We start from the raw sequence: 22,667 nt of genomic DNA, 5'->3' as shown, positions 1-22,667 counted from the left end.
GATATTTTAATTTGCTCAATGGATAATGAACAATGCAAGTCGGATACATCATGTTCATATTAAGTATAGACGCATCATGTTCATATAAGTATAGACGCATCATGTTCATACTAAGTATAGACGCATCATGTTCATACTAAGTTTAGACGCATCATGTTCATACTAAGTTTAGACGCATCATGTTCACACCAAGTTTAGACGCATCATGATCATACTAAGTATAGATGCATCATGTTCTTACTAAGTATAGACACATCATGTTCTTATTAAGCATGTAGCAACAAGGAGAATCACCATGAAACCAAGCCATTTGAGAAACAGAGAAGCACCAAGGAAAGAAAAAGAAAATTAGTACCACTAAAAAGTCAAACATACCTCAAAACAGAAATTTCCATTCTCGTCTATGAGTTTCTTTTGAGGCTTGCCATTATCAGGCCCATGTGTCAGTGTCACCTAGTCATAGCAATCAATCATGTAGTGGTTAAGGAAACTAAAAATTGTACAATCATCTACATTGCCCAAAAATTTATCCAATAATAGAATACCATAGCCTTTGAATTTGCAGTGATCATTTGAACAGCACCACAGATATCATAGCGGACAGCTTTTATGTCATCAATGGAAACCATGTTTGGCATAACCTGATATCAATATTAACGATGTTAATTGCTTATTGTTATTAATAAAATAGTAGAAGAGTAAAGGTACATAAACCAAAGAAATTAAATGGTTTCGCATGAAAAATATATCAGAATACTAACTTACCAAGAAATTCTCCAGTGTGTTAAACTTGTAGTGGGCCTTCTCTGCCCCTATGGAGTAATGCTTTGATGTAACCTGGAAAAAAGGCTCTTGCTTCAACAAAAACATTAAAATAAATAAATAAAACCATACTTGCATCCTTTTCAACACCAATGTCCCATTTAGATTTAAATTTATAAAAAAAGAAAGGAATGGGAACAAATGTCCCTCCGATCATTTCATTAGGAATCAACACATTTCTTACTGAAAAACTAAAATGTGATACGTTAGAAGTCAACTAAAAAGAAAACCAGAAGGGGTTCTTTTGGTGGGCAAAACCCAGAAAGGCTAAAGTAAGAAGAGCTGTTCCATCCTGGATGAATATGATAAATCAATCAAATAAATCGTAATATTATATTCTTTAGTCTATACCAGCAGAAAAAGCCCATTTAGGGCTTGAAACAGATTCTACCAATTTAGTGAAGTACCAATACCTCTGTAAGACAAGCTAATATGAAGAGATAACTAGATATACTAATAATTAGACAAATAAAATAATCATTAATAATTTAATAGTAATAACTAAGGTTGGTTAAGGCAGTCTTACCAGAAGTTGTTCCCAGCCAGAACTTTTAAAGTAGAGCATTTCTTTAAAGAAAACTACACACGGCATCCATCTAAGCATCATAGTTCATCCCTATTTCCTCCCAACCCTTCAACCCCCATTTTTAGATCCTCTCCTCATCAGGGTTGTTAATGCTTTTAAATTTTACTTCATTGCTTTCTACTGGTACCACTCCTAACTTTCCTATGATTTGTACTCATTTCCAACTCTACCATTCCAATATTACAATACATTTTTTCCTTAGCATGAGCACCTTCGCTACACTCTATCCTTTAGCAATGTAGCATCCTCAATGCCCAACATTCTAGTCTACATGACGAAATTGCTACCAAAACATCATCACATAATAATTTGTCAAATCTATCCATAAGTCCAAATAGCATCCAGTTGCTGCATTACAGTCGAGATGCTTCAACTAGCCTACTTTGAACCTATTGTACAACCATTTCAAGGTAGAAAGTCATTCAGGAAAACTTCATCTGTAAATTTACACTGCCCAAACTCCCACTAAAGCTGAAATGCACAACAGTCTAAACAAATTTTAAATATTTAGTCCGTTAAAAATTTTATCATGATAAACAATCAGCATTAACATTGTTTGATCACGAAACACTGTATTTTATATAAATAATGTGTGGCAAGGAGCCTTTTCCTGGACAATATGAGTCAAGCATATGAACGGGAAGAAAATTGTAGTCACCTAAAGTTAGTTTAGAAGAACAAAAACTATCAAAATCACCGGCTCTCTCCAAAAATAATTCATACAGTTCAAAACATAAACCTTTTGGGGCCTCTTCCTCATTTCTTTGGGCCTTTTCCATCAGTTGCATAAGAAATTTACCACAGTGTGTGATCTTCTTGGGACAATAGAGATGTAACTTATAACAACTGTTATGCCATAAATAAAGTGTAAGCCTATAAGGCCGGCATAAATAGAATGAGACTTTCAAGGTAGGTGGATGGTAAAACTAAAAGGACAAGAAGGTTATTGGGTATAATAAATCAATTCTCGAGGCTGCAGGAATAAGGACAGAATCAAAGAGAACTTATACGGACGACGTAAATACGTACGTCAGATAACAAAAAAGGCCTTGGCACAAAAGTACCTCAAGTATAGGGCTCTAGAACAGAAGGGAAGAAATCTCGAAGATCCTATATCAAGTGAAGAAGAATTTAAAGGCATGAATTGATGAAGATTGCAGCCTCAAGGTAGAAACAAACAGCAAAACATGGTTCTAAAAATTACAAAAATGAATAGGAGAAGATTTGCTTAAAGGTGAATTCTTGTTTATTTGCAATATGTTGGAGCAGCAGGTTCAAAAGTGCTTGGGTTAACAAGAAACTTTTATATGCATTCCAGCAATTCAAAAAAAAGTCTGTTGCACCAAACATACCAACCGTACCGAGATTCAATTCACTATGTAAGCCAAAACCTATCCACACTGATATGAACCGAGTTGAACCACCTCGTACCGCCTAGTACCAAGGTTCGCCATACCGGCACATACCATCCTATACTAGGCATACCGTACTGGTACCGAACTGAGACTTGGTAAGGGGGGCATACCGAGCCTTGTATACCAACCATACCCCATACCAAGCATACCGACATTGTGCCGGCATAATATGGTATAGTATCCGGTATTGAGATAGCGAACCTTACTTCGTACCAATCTCTATCGCTCGATTTTGGGCGGTACAATGGTCAAGAGTGAGAAAAAAGTGTTGGAAGCCTGCACCTATATGGGAATCATAACATATCGACCATATCATACCGAATCGGTAACATACTGGTACAGTTCCTAATACCGGATATGCAAACCTTGATTCAAAGTAGAGAAAAATAATATGGAATAATCATGTATAAACAAAGAGCACAAATGGATTGGAATAATTTGACTAGAAGCATACTTGATCAAGCATGTAGTATCCTTGACTATCTGTAATAGCCCTCAACTTCCCGTCCACTATGACTGTCGCATTATCCACTCCAGCACCATAACCATCAACAACACGGCCTCCAACAGAAAATCCAGTGACCTTATCAAAATTATGTGAAACAATGTTAACTGCTGTAAAGGAAACATAAAACAGTAGGGCATTTGTCAAGTAAGTCAAAAGAAAACAGAAATTTAAACATCATCAAAGATTTTACCAGCTACAAACTATTCAATAGTCTAAAAATAACTGTATAGTCCATATTGTGATATTTTAACTCGCATTGGTAGTAGCTCCAAGTTAAACAACATAGGCACAATCATATCCACAAAAGTATTTCAATAGCAAATGCATTTACTGTTTAACAAAATTGAAGCAAATGAAGAGTAGTGTCTGTATCTGGATAAACTCAATTCCACAAAGCTCTTGATGCACATCAAATTATCTATCTATGTTTTAGATATTCCTCAGAAGTTTAGAGCACAAATCAAACTATCAGAAGTATAACTCAATTTGCACATTTCTAACTGCTTCAACAACAATGCTAGACTTAAACCAACAAATGAATGCTTGCCATTCTTCTTGCTATACAGGTTCAGAACTCCTGAAGCTCAAAAACAGGACAATTTAACAAACCAGGACACCATATTTATGTTCATAGATTATTTGGTTTTTCCTTCGCAAAATTATACAGAGAAATAGATATATCTTCAGAGTGAATGTACGAAAAAAAATGATTTTATCTATTTCAGCCACATGCCAAACATCATCAATATAATAAATCAAAATGGTGCACCTTTAGTTTAACCTACATATTCATACAAACAGCACCTGCTGTTTTCAAACAAACTCAGTAAGGATGTCTTCAAGATTCATCAGAATTTTTGAGTTCAGACTGATGGAATGTAAATCGCCATAAGATCCTGACGCAGAAAATTTTACTTACTATCTCATAGGGTTTTTTCGTGTTCTAATTTTCATTAGAATGGTGGTAATGTCTGGGTAGCAAGTGTAACTGCATGTCAACCACAGTAGCAAGGCTATTTGGGCCATTAGCAAACTCTTTATGTGACCCTTTCAAGTCACTAGTAATTAGGTGAGAAATTTAAAATTATAAACTCATTATTTATTAGTATATTTATAAGTTTTTAAATACCCAACAGATGAATTACGAGATTGGACTATTGTAGTTATCATATTACAAGTTACGACCCACATGATTAGAACAGAAAAAAGTTTTCATTCTTTATTTGATATATGTGTTTTAGCTTTTTAAGTAATAGTCACTTATACTATAAAGCACCCAAGGACCAAGCAATGGTTAATTGCAAGAAATTAATCTGATTTTAAGAGGAAGTGGTTGACACCTTCCTCCTCCTGGTCATGAAACCAAATCCTACCTAGGTGTTCAATTGCACCATAGCAAAGTGGAAAAATCAAGCAATTGATCACTAGTTCCTGAAAGATCACAAAATATCATGAAATACACCAGAACTTCTAGACGACTAGGCTCCTACTACCACTCTTGGAAAATATCCGCACAAATATGGCCACATGATGAAACCAAAGGATGCTTCCTAGTATGTTAAGCTCGAAAGTGATCAGCAAGCCCTTGAGAAAATGGCAGATTGTTAAGGATTGCCAAGATACTGCACTTTGACCAAGGAATTGGATTATTTTCTAGCCAGTTGAAGAGCTTGATACAGTAGGGCGACTCCCTATTGCACAGCAAGCAGACCTTGTACCTGCTCAAGGATACCTAGTAGCATGAAGATGGTCTGACTACATTTGTTTCTTCGAATTCTGATGGACTGTTGTTTCTAGGGTTCCACCCCTTCCTGTTTACCCATCAAAGGCTGGATGCAACTATACAGACTTTTTTCCAGGCTGTCTTGGATTTGACTTTTATTTGAATAAAATCCATGGTGAAACCAAGCACTTAAGAACATAAAAATGGTAACAGTTCATTTCTTGCAACACTAAAAGTATCTATCTCATGAAATTATATTTATCCAACAGCCATAATAGGCTATTATGACCAACTTCAACACCCTCTCCTTGCTCAAACTAGTTAATTCTGTGGCTAATAAAAAGCACTAGATAGAATACAAAACATTCATGTAAATGGCCTTTTTTTATGAGATCAGTCTTCGCCCATCATCAATTCTGATCTTGCATTATCAGAGGATGCAAGCTGAATCTGCATCATTGCTTGGTTCATGATATAATCAACCTAACAACTGCCAATATTCTGGCAACAACTTCTTCCACTTAAAGATTACATTAGCTTTCTTCTCCAAAAAACAAGAGGTTCTGACCAATTGGCTTTAGCATTTATCAAGATGTTCATGGAGTAAGCAACATGAAGAGAAAGGGGACTATGATGGTCACTGGTGGAAGTATAAGAGAGTTATATTACCTTCATATCCAATTCCGCTTTAATCTATATGCAGATTTATGTGCCATTCAGTCACAATAAGATTGAGCCAATAATTTGCAATTAGCCCCAATGTTTTTACACACTTATGGATGACCATGCCACTAATATTTCGGAAGATATACCTAGATGTCTGTTATTGGCAGATAGTATGGTGCTAATTGATGAGGAGAAACAAAACAACATTAAATGCTAAATTGGATTTATGGACATTCTAGAGGATAAGGGCCTACTGATTAGCAGACAAGAGAGTAATATGAAATGAAATTTAGTGCAAATAGAAATAAAGACGAGATTCCAATTAAGATTGATGGCCAAAAGATTCCACAGAGCGATCACTTTTGTTAACCAGGATCTATTATACAAATAATGGAGAAATAATGAAGATAAATGTAATAGAATTGGTTGGATGAAGTGGAGAGGTGTTTCTGAGATATGCAATTGATGCATATCTTAGCATCTTAATTTTTAAAGGAAAATTTATAGAACAGCAATAATGCGTACAATGTTGCATAGCTTAAAATGTTGGGCAATAAGTAGCCCAAGAAATCAAGTTGAGTGTAAGTACATGTGTAATTTTCTAGTATTTGGTACGATGAAGGATGGTTATGGTTACAATTAGGTGAAAGATTTATGGGGACTTTATCAATATGTTCGAGTATGTGCACCATTGATTGTAGCCACTCAAAAAGAAATGTTTGCCATAACTTTTGTTAGAAAAAAAAATCAAATCTCACTTTGTCAGAACTGAATTCCATAAAGATGCTTTCCTACAAAAAAACAAATCTGATAAACACAAAACTTCCGCACGTTATCTCTTGGACATGCATTCCTTCCAATTCTTGTTATTCAATAAAAGCTACGGGTACACCAGAAGAAAATAACAAATGGATCAAAGTGCCAAGTATTAAAATTTTCAAAAGCCTAACATAGACGGCAGAAAGCTATTCTTATCCTAACAACTATGTACTAGGAAGAATGAGTCTTAGCATGAATATAACATTTATCCAAAATTCTCTAAATAGATCTCACCTACACCAAGAACTAGCCATACCTGAAATTTTTGGGGGATTGTTACGTGATGATGCTCAATAGATACACTCATTGAAGGTGGTGAAACATCAAAAGTTGTGTTCTCCCCCTTGTAGTAAGGTAGAAGCTCGTATATCCCTATAGACAAATCAGAGAGAAAATAGAAAACGACAGCCACAGTGAATAGGCTTTCTCTGCTATAACAGAAAAGGCACCAATAGAAAAAACAATTACAAACTCTTGATCATGATCAAGTTTAGAAACATCTGAATTAAGGAACTCTGATTATTAAAAATAACTATAAAATTTAGTTTAAAATAAAATATAGGTCAGAAAAAACATTCACCAACTAGCAGATCATTAGACTCAACATCACAATCACAAAGTTATCTATAAGTATTATTGAAGCATAGTAAGATTGTCTTGCCGATTAAGAGCTACAACCACTTCTCCCTATAAAGACAGTGTAGAATCAGTAGCAGTTTCAGGACAAGTTCATGTATAGCATGCTTTGTGTTTAATATGCTACTGCAGAAGGCCTTTCTGTAAAGCTGTTACAAGGAAGTGCTTCACGAAGAAGAGGAGGAAAAAAAAAAGAGCAACTTTTGACTTGCTCTGCATTTAGCAAAGACATTCCATTAGCAATTTTTGGTAAGACACATGGAAATAATAGCACAAGTGGATGCAGTCAAGTTTAGGTCAAGCTTGAGCTGGACCTTGCCTCCAATGAATTAGGCACACATCGTCAGCTCTAAATTCTCGGCCTACATGCTATCTTGATTTTAGTTAGATTTTGGTCAGCTTAAAATTTATTTGATTTACGAGAAACCCAAACAATTAAACAACTTCATGTTGGTTTTAGCTGGATTGGGTGGCTTTTGGTGCTAGGCTTGATATCGTGCTTTCAAAGGGGAACCCAACTTGCTGGTTTAGGTAAAACACAGTTCTCTCATTCTAAATTGGATGGGCCTGGTTTAAATCTCGATCTACCTAACCCACCTGCACCTGTAATGGAAGTTTGAACTGGATCAGCGTTTGCTCTTAAATTGAGCAAGCAAATTGAACAGGTGTCAGATCTTAAGGAGGCAAATGAACTGAAGAGTTAGCTCTTAACCAGGCAAACTAGCCACTTTCAATGAACAAAAGTAGCAGTTTTTGCAATCTATCATAAAGTCAATATTTTTCACATCATCATTATCATATATCTTACATTATCATCATCATTATCACCATTGCCCATTTATGCTTCCAGTAATCCGAGGTCCTTGGAGGGGCCAACTACGGATAGACCTAATCCTTGGCATTTTTTATACAAAGTGGTCGCCCTAGGACTCAAAACCCACATCGTTGTATGCATCACGATCTTCTAAAATATTTTAATTTTGATCATATTCTGTTTATACCCAATTAATTTAGTGGATAATGCCTCATCATCATTATCCACTAAAATAATTGGATAAACAGAATTTGATAAAAATTAAAATGTTTTAGAAGACCAAGTTGCATAATTTGATCATATAAATCTTAATAAGACATTTGGTCAGACAATATTAAATTTTAAGTTATCCCTATTTCTCAACTTAACAATATATTATGAAACATTGGCAGATAGTGAATTCTCAAAGTGCCCTAATCAAAACTTATTAAACAATAACATTTTAACTACAGCTTTCAAAAGACAAAGTGTAAAGCAGGCATCAGCAAACAAAAGCCTCTAAGATGATATTTATATAGATGTAATTATGTACTGTATGCATTCCTTAAATACATGAAACACGTATCCAATCTAACGTAACACAAGATACCTTCATGCATTATATGGAACGCAAGTTAGTGACTAGCAAAATAAGGCTATCTAAGAAATATGAAAATAAGATAACTTCTAATCTTACAACATGTAGCTAAAAAAATATTCCAAAAAAAAACTGAACCCTGAAAGCTAGCACAGAAGGTTAAACCAAAATGCACCTAAATTGGGCTCATGCAATAACTTTCACATAGACACAGATTAGTCGCACTGGTTTACTGAGTTGTGAAGCATGGCAGGGAATTCCAAGCATCAGAAAGGATATAATATTGATCATAGCATACCGCTAAGCATAGGCGTATAACAGTACTCAACTGATTAATAAAAAGAACAAATGGTGAAATTTTAGAACAGCCATTTGCAATGTAGAAAAAGATAAGAATATATATTCGAGCAAACCCTACAAATAACAACAACAACAATAATAACAATATAAAGAAACAAAATTATGACCACTTCGAAATGCAAAAAAAAGTTACCACAAGGTATCGATCTAAATGTAAACTTCCCATCCGCATCAGAAATGGCATGGCAAAGGGCATTTTTTTCCCTTGGGGCAGTACCAACTCCTTGGGGACAATGCACCGTTAACACATCATCTGAATATAAGTATAAATGAACTCCTAAAATTGGATTACCCTGCCACAACAGTGAAGTGATTCCAGCGTTTAAAAATACAGGTGAATCCATTAGGTATATAAACAAGCATCATATTGATTTGTTCTAGGAATAAGCAGAATTAGCATTTAAGTTATGATCATCATTCCTGACATCAAGCTGTTGTAAATTGCATTTAAACATTAATGAAAAAGAAAAGATTGCAACACTCCAAAAATACAATTGTTGTACCAAATTGCAGTAATTGTATTTAAAGATTAAGAATACTCTCCTTTGTAGTTTAAAGTAATTTTAAAGCAAATTCAAATAGCTTGACCATGGAAATGGGAGTCCAGATGCTTTTATAAAAATATTAATAAAACCTTTTGTTTATTATGTTCACCTTATGTGTTCATAATCTTAATAACCATGCATTAGCACCAACTACAAGTCTAATTATCAAAATCATCAATCAATCTCCATGAGAAGAAATTGTCAAATGCAACTTCATAAATGTGCAGTAGCTACAGTACCTGTGCAACTACAAATCCATCAAGATCGTATCCCAATACAAAGAAGATATCATCCACCACAATATTGCCGAAGCCCAAATTGACCTACCACAATAAATAACAAGAGCTAAAGTAACACTTCATGTTTTTCCAAGACTAAAAAGGCATAATAGATTTCAAACCTCTGGTGAACCTCTAACTTCAATTTCTAAATTTGGGTGCGAAGCATGTAACTTGTATTTTCCTGTATCAGAAAAAAAGGAACAAATAACTTGGAAGACTCGTAAACCATTCATTATAGCAGAGGGGAAAAACAATCTTTACAAGATTGAAATAAGAAGTTAGAGTAGGATATAAAAAGACACACCAGTAACATTAGCCTTTAATCCTCCAATGTACAAATAAATAAAATATTGCTAGTGCATTTGACATATTAAAACGTTTATTGAAATATCAAGTCTCAAAGCAAATAACTTCACACAGACAGTATTGTAATCATCGCCCAAACTTTTTTTCGATAGACATGGTCAGTGAAGGAGAAATCTAAATGAAGACTCCACAAACAGATTGCATAAGTTCTTATAACCGCGGCCACACTGACATCAAGTTATCAACCCTTTAAGTATGGTGCTAAATTCTTGGCCCAGGCAAGTTTAGTGCCTACCATGGAAGAGAGAGAAAGAGAGAGAGAGAGAGAGAGAAAGAGAGAGTATGTTTCCACAATTTAAGAAAGACTGAAACTGCACTTGACATTCAAAGGTTCAAGCTAAAGATCCAGCAAAATTTTAGGTCTCTGCAAATTACTGGAAGACTTAAAAATAAACTACAATAATCCGATGAGAAACCCGATATTATCAAAATTTCAGAATGGTTCGGAAGGTGAGGATAGAATATAAATTTAGCAATTTTTTTAAAAATAATAAATGACTTTTTAAAATATCTCAAATGATAATAAAAGAAGGCAAACTCGCATCTCAATCTAACCCTGGAATGCATAGATATTACTTTAAGGTAAACAAGGGGAAAGAAAAGAAAGCAAGTCAAACCTGGAATGATGTTTGTGAAAGAATAATCCCCTGTTGCCGATGTCAGAACAGATGCAATGACATCATCTGACAGTGACAATAGCTCAACTGCTACACCAGAAGGTCCTCCATCCTTTAAGGAACAGCTCTCACCACCAACAGCACCCTTAACCCTTCCTGATATCATGAATCTACAGAAATAAAATCCCCAGTAAGTAAGATACATCCAGAAGTTATAACTCCAACAAAAATCATCTGTTTAAACAAATAATGGATAACAAAAAAATGTCCAAAGGTCACAGACCCTGTAAACCGAAAATTGATATCTGCATTTGCATTACAGCCGTTTTGGTCAATAATAACAGGAACCTGAAAAGTTTGCCAAACCGCATAATTTTTTTTAAAAAGAAATCAAGTAGACAAGGCAATTTCCTGTATATGTTAATGAAAAGTGCTTGGGATACTGGTCCAGCCATCAACTCACAGTATCAGGTTCAAATGACCACCCATCAGGCCCCTTCACTCTGACAATAAATGAACCCTGTGATATCAGACAGCAGTAACCAATATCAGAATCAGAGGCTTCAAATGATAGACCATAATGATGACACAGGTGAAAATACTTATTTATCTTATCAGCATGGGCACATACGGATGAGAAGGTGAGTGAAGAAACAGCAGATGACTAGATCTGCCAACCATGCTGTCCCTCATAGTATCTCATTCACTTCCCATCCAACACAAGGGTTGAGTTTATTTTGAAAAACTCAAGGAGCAAAGTCCTTTTCTATTTCTCCTTTACAATCAATTCTGAGTTCAAAAATATCATGTTTAAACATTCTCTTAGGATGATGGACAACTATGTTATCCATTGCCTATCCCACAACACTTGAAATCGGTTTACTGGATAAGCAGCTTGTAGAGTTAGTTGGAGTCTCCAACCACACATCCATGTAAGGCATCACATCCATTAAGAAGATGAAGGACAAAAACAGATTACTTGAAAGTATGAGGTGTAAATCAAACTCTATTATTTGCAAGTTCAGAATAAAAAGATGGAGACACCAACTAAATCACTTGAATGTCAGAAGTAATAAATGTATAGTTATAATGTATAAATCACCATTTCTCCATAATCAACAGAAAGTATAAACATTAGTCAGATATAATAATCTTTTTTTGAGGAAAAAAAAAAGACAAGAATATAAGGAACATATTTTACCACCCAACTACAGATTTTTCTTGAAAAGTGGGGAACACACGTTCCACCACCACAATCAATAGTCATGTTACTGAATACTGATTATGACATTATGGTCTGAAAATATCTAAAAGTCTATTGATGCCATAAAGCATTCCCACTCAATCATTAAATACACTAATTAAACTTGGTCTTCCTACTACCAAGCCTAGACCAAGTCCATCAAAAGTCCTAAGCAAGGTGACCCCAGTCCAGATATCCTCCTTATATAACTTGGCTATGCTTGACATTACTCTTTGGAATCAGATTTAATGGTACAATACTTAGTCGGCACATCTCATCATGCTTGAGATGCTGTACACATTCCATCTCTTGAAAAACCCAACTTCCATTTCCATTATTCCATGCATATAACAGAATCAGCATATATATTAATATATGGCTCCTTCTCTTCGTTGTTACCAGAAACCTACAGTGACTCACTAAAATGAAGCCTTCCCTTTTTTTTTCATTTTCCTAACAACCATGGGTCCTTATCTTCTTCTTCATACATATCGCGACATGACATGATGAATTTTTTCCTCGCATCATCCCATTCCACACATCCTACCATTACAAAGAAACTTCTATCAGTTCTACAGTTCTACATGTGCTAGTTGGATGATAGTTCCAAAAAACCCGGTAATTTTTCCCTTTCAGTCGTATTGAGATGATCTTGTACATCTCCAACCTAGCCCCAGGTATCAATAAAAAACAAGTGCTAAGTTTCATTTCAGATCAGTGAATAAACCGAAAGAAGAGTGAAGTATTCTTCTTCCTCATATTCCAAAATGACAGAAGCATGCAATTTAGACATCAAAACATCATTGACATATAGGCGGGCAGCAGTACCCCAGCAGTGCTAAATCTATATTAAACGTTTACAAATACATTTAGAAATTAATCAACCATATCTTTTGAAAATGTAAACAGTCATTAGTAAGAGGAGAGATTATTTTATCATAGAAGAAGACAGTACCTTGTCATAAACTGGGATAAAGTAGTAACCATTTGGAGCACACAGTGTCCTGTCCTTGACCAACCCATCAACTGTGCAAAGCTCAACCTGAATAAATATGTGCCACATCATTTAGAAACAAAAAGGAAGTAGGAAACTCATAAAATGGTTTAAGAAAGAATTATATGTACTGATAATAAGAATTTTCTTAACAGTAAGTCAGCTATAACAATAAGTTATACAAACACAAGCAGTAGATAGACAGGTTAATTGTGACAATAGTTGGGTGACAAGATTCTAATATTGATACCAGGTTTAGCTTTTGTACTTTAAGGCTCTAAGGGTCATCGCATCACAAGCACATGCATGCATGCTGCTTTGAAGTTGAAAATTTTCACATGGCCATAAGCATGCAGCTTTTGTACTCTGTTGCAATTGGCAAATACCCCTTAGACCATCATGTTTCCTATCCTACCACAACAATTTGTACATGGATCCAAAATGTCTAAGCATAGAAGCTTTCCAGCAGTCTCAAATAAACTAAGCACATGCCCGTTTTGCAAACAAACCCATATGCAAACGAAAAGAGACAACAAAGATATCAATATCTATGACAATGAGCAAATGAGTGTTCCACCCACTTAGGAAGATAAAGGGAGGAGACTTGAGGTAGCATGGATGGAAGTTGTAAGAAAGTAAGTTACAAAAAAAAAAAAAAAATCGTAATGTTAAAGGTAGCCCTATATAGGAATGTTTGGTGAATGAGGACAAAAAGGCTGGTCCCCAGTAGCTGGTACAAGACCTGAAGATTATGGTTGATAACAGCGCCACCATGCTCCACTTGTTGCACTACCATGACATTTGGCACCTTATATGTCAAGCATCCAAAATTTTACAGATATATGAGTTTTGATGCCTAGCGAGTGACCATTGAACTAACGAGTCTAATACATGAAGCTGCATCACGTCTATATGTATTCTGTGTTAGACCATCATGTTATGAAAGCTGCTGTCTATAGCTACTTGATCCCGTGCCGGACTTGACAAAGCATGGAATTCTAACCAGTATCAATGCTAACCAATATTGTGTGTGATCCAACCATCCATTACCAGTTACAGCTAATGGATACATCACCAGAATTCCTCTCTGCCTCTTCTCCTCAAAGGATTTACCTCCCTGACCTTGAAGAGAATTTCAATATCAGTTGTAAGCTAATCGGTGAAGTCATTGCAACCGTCCGAGAAATCTTAAACCCCTAAGTTTTATAAATTTCTAACTTTACAATACCAAAAAAATCTCTCCAAACTTTTAGCAAATTCTCCAACCTCTTTCTTATGCTCAATTTCTAACCTCCATCAGAATTTTCCAAAATGACAACTTGTAATCTGGTGTACAAGCCTTATCAAACTCTAACTCCTTGATTTGAAAGACGAACATTAGGGCAATTTTCTACTTAAAGTGATAATTCAATCAATAAATTGCTTCTTGTTTTCTGAATTCACTACCTTCCGGGGGAGAAAAGTTTCTACTAAGTTGATTATTCTTTTCAATTCAACAACATTATACCGCCACGAGGTCAATCAAAATTTTCGCAGTTTTGCTATTCATCTACTCAACGGTCAGTTATTCAAACAAAACCTACACATGTGGAGGGGGAACTTACCGTGATATGTGAGTAATCCAATTTCGTATCAGAAGCCTTTCTTGATTTGATCAAAGACGAGCTCGCCTGACAAAACCACTCGGATTTAAGAAAAAACTAAAAGAAACAACAGCACACATCGAAACAAGAAAGCAATTCAACAGCTCAAGAACACGGAACCAAGTAAATAAATAGTGATAGCGGGTCTAATTCACAAAAACTAGGGATCTTGGGCGATATAAGTGTGGAATCTCACCTCGACGAACCCACCACAGCCATGGATCCCATCCGCGGCTGTTGAGGAGGCGAAAAGCGCGATCAGAAGGAAGAAAAAGAGATCCGAGATCGCCATTGCTATCGATCTGGCTGTTGGCGATCAGATCTCCATGAGATTGAGAAGTCGAGGGAGTTAGGAAGGATCCGTTCTTCTCTCTCTCACGTGTACGAATTCCTTCCCTCGTAAAACCCTAACCCTCTCGCAGGCGTTTAGAACAAGGCTTTCCGAGGGCGGGTCCCCGTGCGCTTATATAGAGCCCGAGATCCCGGCTAAAGACCAGACGAGGAGATTAAATATTTATATGAGAGCTAAAGCATCTGCGGCGATCTTGAGCTATGGTTACTCGAGTCATCGGACACGGGCGCATAAATATTTATATGAGAGCGCATCATCTGCCGTCCATGTTTAACAGACCGAGACCATCCGGTCCGCTTCAACGAACCGCCGGCTCGAGCAACACGTAAAGGCTACGAACGGCACGGATGAAGCGGGTTTGGCCCGATGGGTGGTGACACGGACCGTGGATCAGTTGTTCGCACGGAAATTTAGCTCGTTGAGTCGGTGAAAATTTGAATGAAGAATCCGAAATGGTTCTTTTGACATGGCGATCGGGCCAGTCGAGAACGATCCAAGACAAATCCTAACCTAATCCAACTTTTAGATCTCCCAATCCTGGTTTACCCAAAAAAAAAATTCTCTCAATCCTGACCAACTCAACCGGGTAGGAATCTCTTCAATTCAATCCAACCTAACACACCTTGTACTAAATTTGAGTTGCATTAGATTGGTTGGGTCAGATAGGGTCAATTTGGTTGAGTTAGAATATGTCATGTCAATTAAATTAAATCCGGTTGAATAGAACTTTTAAGACAGGAGGAAGGTTTGAAACATTTTTACTGAATTAATATTATTGAATTGAAGCATCTTTTTACAATTTCGAATGGCATACGCAAATTGACAATATTAAAGATATAATTATATAAACATATAATCAATAATATATATATATATATATGCATGTATGTGTGTATATGTGTATGTGTGTATGTGTTTATTGGTGTGTGTATGTATGCATGTGTGTATAATCAATTAGGTTAAATTAGGTTGGATTGGTCAAGTTTGGATTGGTCAAGTTTGGATTGGTTAAAAGGTCAACTTTACCCAACACTACTTGAGGTCATGTAGAAATTTTTGAATCCAATGCCAACTTAGATTTATAAAACCTTAATCCAACTCTACCTCATAAGTAGTTTTGGCAATTGAATTCAGGTTAAAAGCAGTATGTGTTGTAGTCCCGCATAAGAATGGTGATGTTGGTTTGGCTATCAAGGGTTAAAGTCTCTCTTTACACTTCTAAATATTTTGATTTTTTTTGCGCACATATGTGAGTAATGAAAAAGGGCCATTCTCCGTCAACTACTCGCACCATACCATGATACCATCCAAATTGAAGCCCAAGCCATGGGCAAACCTAGCCACTACTTGTATAACTATGGCTTGATATAACTAGGGATTTTAATGTGGCCAGAGGTTGTACCATTTGAACCATTACTGATGCTCTCGGCTAATATGGTCCGGCATATCTAATATAATGATATTAATATTGAAAACAACTTTGATACTTCTTGGTAAAAAGAGAATAGTATACTTTAAATAAATCATCGATGAATAAAAATAGTTTCTAAAACTCCAAAATTTGTGCAAGTTTTATGTGAAGGATCAATAAATTACGTACGTATCAAGCATAGAAATAATGCATATTCCTTCTTTAGATTTTTTATCAAAACCTTTGACTTGCTCGAGACCCTCATAATTCTTTTTTTAAAAAAATAAAGAAAAAAAGTCAGTTAAATCCATGCTTAGATTAGGATTCGCTGTTAAGGGAATTTAAAAGTATTTTCATTTTCTTAATTAAATAATATCCTTATACTCCATCAATATGTTGTTCAAATGGACATGCCCCAATCTACTTTCTCAGGAGGAATTAAATTATAGATACACATCATATATATATAAATAAATAAGAGAACAAATGACACAATCTCGGTGTAAATAATTCATAGTAGTTTATATGTAAACCATAGTTTCTCATACAACCATCATTTGAAGATCGAGTGCTAAATACCTCACTTTATTTTTGTTAATGGCGCATTTTGAGTTACGACCATCAAAATATCTAACTACTAGTGGTGGCTTAAAGACGAGTTTAAGTGAATGCAGATAAAAGCAATCTTCGATTTCACACAAACAAGTGTTGAAATTATTGTTTTCCCACTTGATTTTCTCATGAGAAGAAAATAATTTAAAATCGATTGGGATGGATCCCCAACCAAGTGCCATTTTTTAAATGATTCCTTGTGTACACCATGAACTAAATCCCAAGCTCAAAATGCACTACTCTTCTAACACGTGGAGAATCATGCTGTTCTTGCATGTTTTCTCCCCTCATTTTCCAAGTTCAAGACATGCTCCACTTATGGCGCGGGGGCGCAATGCTGGGCCGACCGTTGGCCCACTTAAAATACCTTATTTCCGGTGAGTTTCCCAATGGATACAATCGGTAAGGGTTCTCATGGGCATGGACCATGTGTTGGTTTCACCAACGTGGATCCGAACCCATAAATTATCGTCCACCTCATAATTTGATCCTGGTCAAGTGTGGACCCCGGTTCGGCCGACCTTGGCATAAGTTCAAATGTCTGGCCATATGCATTGCCTTAAACCAAAGACATACCTCCATTCAAGCGAGATGCATAATGAAAGGTGTATTTGGATACCGAAAGATCATTTTAGTTCTATAAAATTCTCGCAGGTAATTTTTGTGGTAAGACATTTTTTTCAGATAAGGTGGGACTTCAACTCAAGCAAATCAAGAAAAAGAAAAAACAAGATACAATCGAGCTCTATATATATTATTATTTCTTTATTAGTTTAAGTTTTTCTAATCCATTGATTGGTCATTATGAAATTAAAACCCAAGATTACTTTTATCCTTCAATACCTCAATGCCTCAAAGTTCCAAGATCCTCATAGTATTTAGGTATTTATAGATTCATCCTTCTATCATTTTAAGCCGAGCATTATTATACTATCCCTAAAAACTAAATATGTAATAGCCCTTGGCACCATATTCATTTGAAATCCATTAGTGATGCTGTAGACGATGAAAGAGGCAACCTAGGTTACCGCTTGACTGCTTTATGTTTCCAATAACTAATCATTCTTTTGAAGCAATTTATCTAATTTGCATAGGCTATTGATTAGTTGCTCTTCAAATCTTCATCACTATTCTCAGCCATTTCATTTTTATCTAATGAGTTTTTTACATGAATACCCTCATAAATATCAGATTTTACATGAATACCCTTTCAAAATTGATATTTGCATATATACCCTCTTAAAACACTTGTTTTGCCATTTTATCCTTTTTTTATTTTTATTTTTGCATATGAACCCATACTATCTAACGACGTTAAAAAATTAACGATTTCAAATTAAAATGACTAAAATATTTTTAATGGGTAGGCTTGCAAATAGATCGCGATCCCAATAGCAAAAAAAAAAAAAGACAGGGACAATAGCATAATTTTAAATTTTTATTTTATTTTTAATTAATATAAATATGATTTTTTTAACACTGTTAGAACTACCATTATATTACGGGCATTTGTACAGTAACAGAATTTTACGAGGATATATATGCATATATCAATTTTAAAAAAATATTTATGTAAAATTTGATATTTAGAAAAGTATCCCTGCAAAAAAATTTTATCAAATTTGTCCCACCACAACATCCTATTGGGATAAAATCAAGGTCTTCTTCATCCTACACTTGAATGGTGCGCTTCAACCAGGACTAGAATTACCTGTTTTAGGCTGTGCTTTTGCTTGGTCTGTCATATTTTTTCTTTGGTTTTAATTCTCTCCAGGTTATCCAATCAAGACTTTATGTAACCAAAATAGTTAAAAAACCCGAGATTCCGTGGTTACCAAACCCGTTCCATCGATGTCACCCCACGCTTCCAACTACTGTCCAATCCTACAACTGCTCAGCGTCCTTTCAATCACTCAACCATCACTTTCTCAGGGAAGTTCCACGTGACAACTCCTCCTCCCCAATCCCCTCTCGACAGCGAGCGTGCACCCTCGGAGTTACACCTACCAGGGGTAGCACCACACCACCTCCTTCCCCACCCTTTCTGGCTTTATATCAATCAATCCGTCGTCCGTCAACTCCGTCCGCCACCAAGTACTCCTCTGACCCCCCCGGCGCTGGCAACGACGTCCAGCGTCCGTCAAATCCAGGTGTCAATCCGTCAGGTCGCGGCCGCGTCCTTTATAGCAAAATCAAAGTACTAGATTCGGTTCAAAGGTTTCTAAAAGAAGTAAAGAGAACCAAGCCGAGTCGAGCAGAGATGAGCCGATGGCTCGGCTGATAGAATGGCGAAATGGAGATGGATAGAGGGGCGGTGATCTCGATTTGGGGCCGTTGGATTGGTGGGGCCAGTTGTGTCCAGTGGAAGTCGCCGGTCCTCGGTCTGGGGGTGGAGCGAACGGACGGGCAAAGGTGGAGGTCCCACGGCTTGGTGGGCGTACGACATGACAGGTCGATTTCTCTGCGGGTAGACCGTAGAGCCGGTGAGAATGGATCGGCTAGGATCAATTGAAGGAGCGAAAAAAGGAGCGAATGCTTCGGCGGCAGGCCATAGCAATCATACTTAAAAATAATTTAGCTACAGTGACCGACTAGATTAAAAAAACATCAACAATATGTATAGATGCCATACTTTGCTTCGAGACATGCAGATCATAGTTAATGGTTGTATGGTATTTTACGCCATTCATGCTTATGGAGAGGCTAATGGGATTGCAGGCTGATGGTCTTATATGTAGCCAATCACTCTAATAGTGCCTTATGGGTTTGAGAGAGGGAGCTGCTTAGAGCGCCCGTGATGTACTTTTTTTGACTTGTTGGATGTGTCCGTACTAGAACTGAATGAATTATCCGTTTTAGCGCAAAAAAAAAGTTAATGCTATATGGGGCCTGTTGCTGGTGGTCCAAACCGAGAACGATTGGCACTGCGGTGTGAACGGGGTTCCGTCTGAGTTGTCTTGGTTGGTGTTGGTTGCGCTCCACCTTCCGCCAAGAAACCTGCAAACAAGCCTTGCACCACCACCAGGGTGGTGATGGCCCTCCGACGGTCAAGTCAGAGGAGATTGGAGGAGGAGGAGAGGTGATAATCGCAAGTAAGAGAGTGCTCTGGGAGATATTGCTCACCTCCCCCTTTCTCCCCCCAGCCGCATATATACCTGGCTGGGGGGTCTCTCAGGGGGGTTCGTTATCGTGGGGCACGATGGTGTGGCCACTGACATGGCCGTTACAGGGCGTCGTGGAGCAGCACCGGGTACGGCCACGTCAGGGCATAGTGGGGCTCCGCTTTGTACGGCTGATGCAGGAGATCGTGGAGCAGCATCGGATACAGCCGTTGCAGGGAGGTAGTGGAGCAGGAGGCCGCGGCGTGCCTCTGGGGAATAGCCTGTCGTTATCAAGAGATCTCCGACTCGGGGTCGGAGCGCTGGATCAAGGGCAGCCGACTCGGGGTCGGGCTGCGGAGCCGAGGATATCCGACTCGGGGTCGGATTGCTGGATCAAAGGGCAGCCGACTCGGGGTCGGGCTGCGGAGCCGAGGACCGACTCGGGGTCGGATTGCTGGATCAAAGGGCAGCCGACTCGGGGTCGGGCTGCGGAGCCGAGGATGTCCGACTCGGGGTCGGATTGCTGGATCAAAGGGCAGCCGTAGTCTTCCTGGGCGCGCGTGCCGGTCACGTGGGGCATGGCGGCTTATTTCCCCCGTAACAGTAGCCCCCCACTTCCGAGCCTGGAACCAGAAGGGGAACAGGTGAAGGGAGTGATGTTTCGGGATTGCCGCCGTTCCTCGGAGAGGCGCGCGCGCTTCGAGCTCCCCGCCCTTTTTATGGCGTATGGCGGTTATTGCTGACCTGGCAGTCTGAGGATTTCGGCGGACATCCTTCCTTAATGGTGTCGATTCGCCTTTGGGGCGCGAGCGACCCTTCGGCAGCCAGGCGTCCTCTGGCGTCATCGAGGCGTCACTTGCCTTTCCGCCTATTTAATCGGGGGCCTTTCCCCGTCCGTCTTCTTCTTTACAGATATTTTCAAGTTTCCCCTTTGCGCTGCTGTTGCTGCCGTCGGACTGTTCACTTGTTTCTCCTTTGGCGCTCTCGGAGCCGTTCTTACCTCTTTTCCGGTGAGTTTTCCCCATTCTTCTACTTAGGGCTCTCCATACTTTCCCCTCTTATACTAGTGTACTCCAGTCGCTCCGGTCTTTCCCCCCTTCCTGTCCCCGTCCTGACCGTAGGTTTATTGGCCATTAGGAATGGGCGAAGTGAGAGCAGACCAAATTAAGTCGGAGCTGGTCGCCACAGACTTAGACAGACTCGTGGCTCGGTACCACCTTCCCGAGGCCTGCAACGCCACGCTCCCGGGGCCTGAGGAGAGGATGTCCCATCCTCCTCCAGGGAAGATCGCCATCAATGAGGGCATTCTCCAGGCCGGGTTCCGCTTTCCCCCTTCGGACTTGGTCATGCAGGTGCTACGGGGTTTAAGAGTGGCACCGACGCAACTGGTGCCGAACTCGTGGCGGGCCCTGACGGTCTTCCAGGTTCTCTGCCGTATGCACGAGATCCCCGCCACCCTGAATGTTTTTTGGGAGTTCTACAGCCTGAGCGGCCACCCCCAGGACAAAGGGTGGTGGTGCTTCGCAGCGCGGCGAGGATGCGGCCTTGTCAAGGAGGCTCCTACCTCCATTCACAAATGGAAGGAGCGCTTCTTTTTTGTTGATGCAGATCCCTCTTGGGAAATCAGGGCGACCTGGGAGACCCCGATGAAGTCTCCGATCGGCCTATCGAGACTGTCAAGGGAGGAGTCCGATGGCTTGGCCGCCTTGAAGGGGTTGGTTGCCGAGGGCCAGCTCCCCCCGGTGGCCCGCCTTATTTCCGAGGATACTTTGGTGAATGTCGGTCTGAGCTCGGTCCCCACCGACCGTGAGTCCGCCACCGATTCTTTCTTGACTTTTTCCCTTCTTTCGTCCCGTTCTTTCCTTTGGTTTCTCCGTCTCCGACTATCCCGTCCTTTTTGCAGAGATCGACGACGTCATGCGGTCGGTGAAGACAAAGGCTGTTGGTAGGGCGTCCCTGCTGGAAGCAGCCCAGAGGAGGAAACGAGCTCTTCCGAGCGGGGCCCCACCGGCGAAGAAGTCCCGTAAGGAGGTGCCTCCGACGCCGACCGACGAGTCCGGGCCCACCGATCAGGGAGACGTCGTGGGCACGGACCGGCAGCTGACGCTGTATCAGCCCTCCGGTGGTAAGATTGCCGCTACTCCGGAGGTATCATCCGAGCCTGCCCGAGACGGACGGGTCGGACGTGATCGGTCCCCGACCCGGCCTTCGACTCGGTCGGCTCCTGATGACTCGAGGAGGGACGCGCCGAGGCCCCGACCGAGCGGGACCCTATCAATTCCTGGGGTGACCCCCGCCCCGAGCGCGATCGGCCGGACTCTTCCCCAGGCGATGGATAGGGGTAAGGCTGCAGAACCACCGTCCGGCTCTGGGGAGAAATCGGGGTCTGCCTTCACTACCGATGGCGCCCGAAATCTCATCGAAACAGTGCTGCTGGAGAAGGACCGTCGGCGGGTCCGGGAGTTGGAGGTCTCTGACGTTGGGGCTGCCAGCTGTGTCTGTCTCATGTCGGTGAGTGTTCTTCTGGCCGCTTTTCACCATTTATTGGCTCTGTTGTTCTCCGCCTGACTCCCTTA

The 22,667-nt window shown here is 39.2% G+C and overlaps 1 protein-coding gene and 1 pseudogene across 3 annotated transcripts in view; both read right to left on the bottom strand.

Annotated features, from left to right (window-relative positions):
• Positions 1–15,094, bottom strand: part of LOC103700996 (nodal modulator 1) — a 30,019-nt gene extending 14,925 nt beyond the window's left edge. For 2 of the 3 annotated variants that reach the window (XR_005510946.1, XM_039124370.1), the window contains exons 1-14: positions 14,812–15,093; positions 14,577–14,642; positions 12,934–13,020; positions 11,199–11,255; positions 11,019–11,083; positions 10,736–10,905; positions 9,872–9,933; positions 9,711–9,794; positions 9,060–9,219; positions 6,796–6,911; positions 3,278–3,406; positions 766–837; positions 546–641; positions 376–453 (exon numbers count right to left, since the gene is read on the bottom strand). Coding sequence is in view for 1 of the 3 variants with exons in the window: in XM_039124370.1 (XP_038980298.1) it covers positions 376–453; positions 546–641; positions 766–837; positions 3,278–3,406; positions 6,796–6,911; positions 9,060–9,219; positions 9,711–9,794; positions 9,872–9,933; positions 10,736–10,905; positions 11,019–11,083; positions 11,199–11,255; positions 12,934–13,020; positions 14,577–14,642; positions 14,812–14,907 (1,338 nt within the window). In the remaining 2 variants the exon portion in view is untranslated. Of the gene's footprint in view, positions 1–375; positions 454–545; positions 642–765; positions 838–3,277; positions 3,407–6,795; positions 6,912–9,059; positions 9,220–9,710; positions 9,795–9,871; positions 9,934–10,735; positions 10,906–11,018; positions 11,084–11,198; positions 11,256–12,933; positions 13,021–14,576; positions 14,643–14,811 lie in introns of all 3 variants that reach the window. The other variant, XR_005510947.1, reaches the window with a different exon arrangement.
• A 2,998-nt stretch (positions 15,095–18,092) lies between these two features.
• LOC120110336 overlaps positions 18,093–22,667 on the bottom strand; it is a 7,050-nt pseudogene continuing 2,475 nt past the window's right edge.

This window comes from Phoenix dactylifera, chromosome 3, assembly GCF_009389715.1.
Source record: "Phoenix dactylifera cultivar Barhee BC4 chromosome 3, palm_55x_up_171113_PBpolish2nd_filt_p, whole genome shotgun sequence".
NCBI classification, from domain to species: domain Eukaryota; kingdom Viridiplantae; phylum Streptophyta; class Magnoliopsida; order Arecales; family Arecaceae; genus Phoenix; species Phoenix dactylifera.
This window is presented reverse-complemented; position numbering and strand designations above follow the sequence as displayed.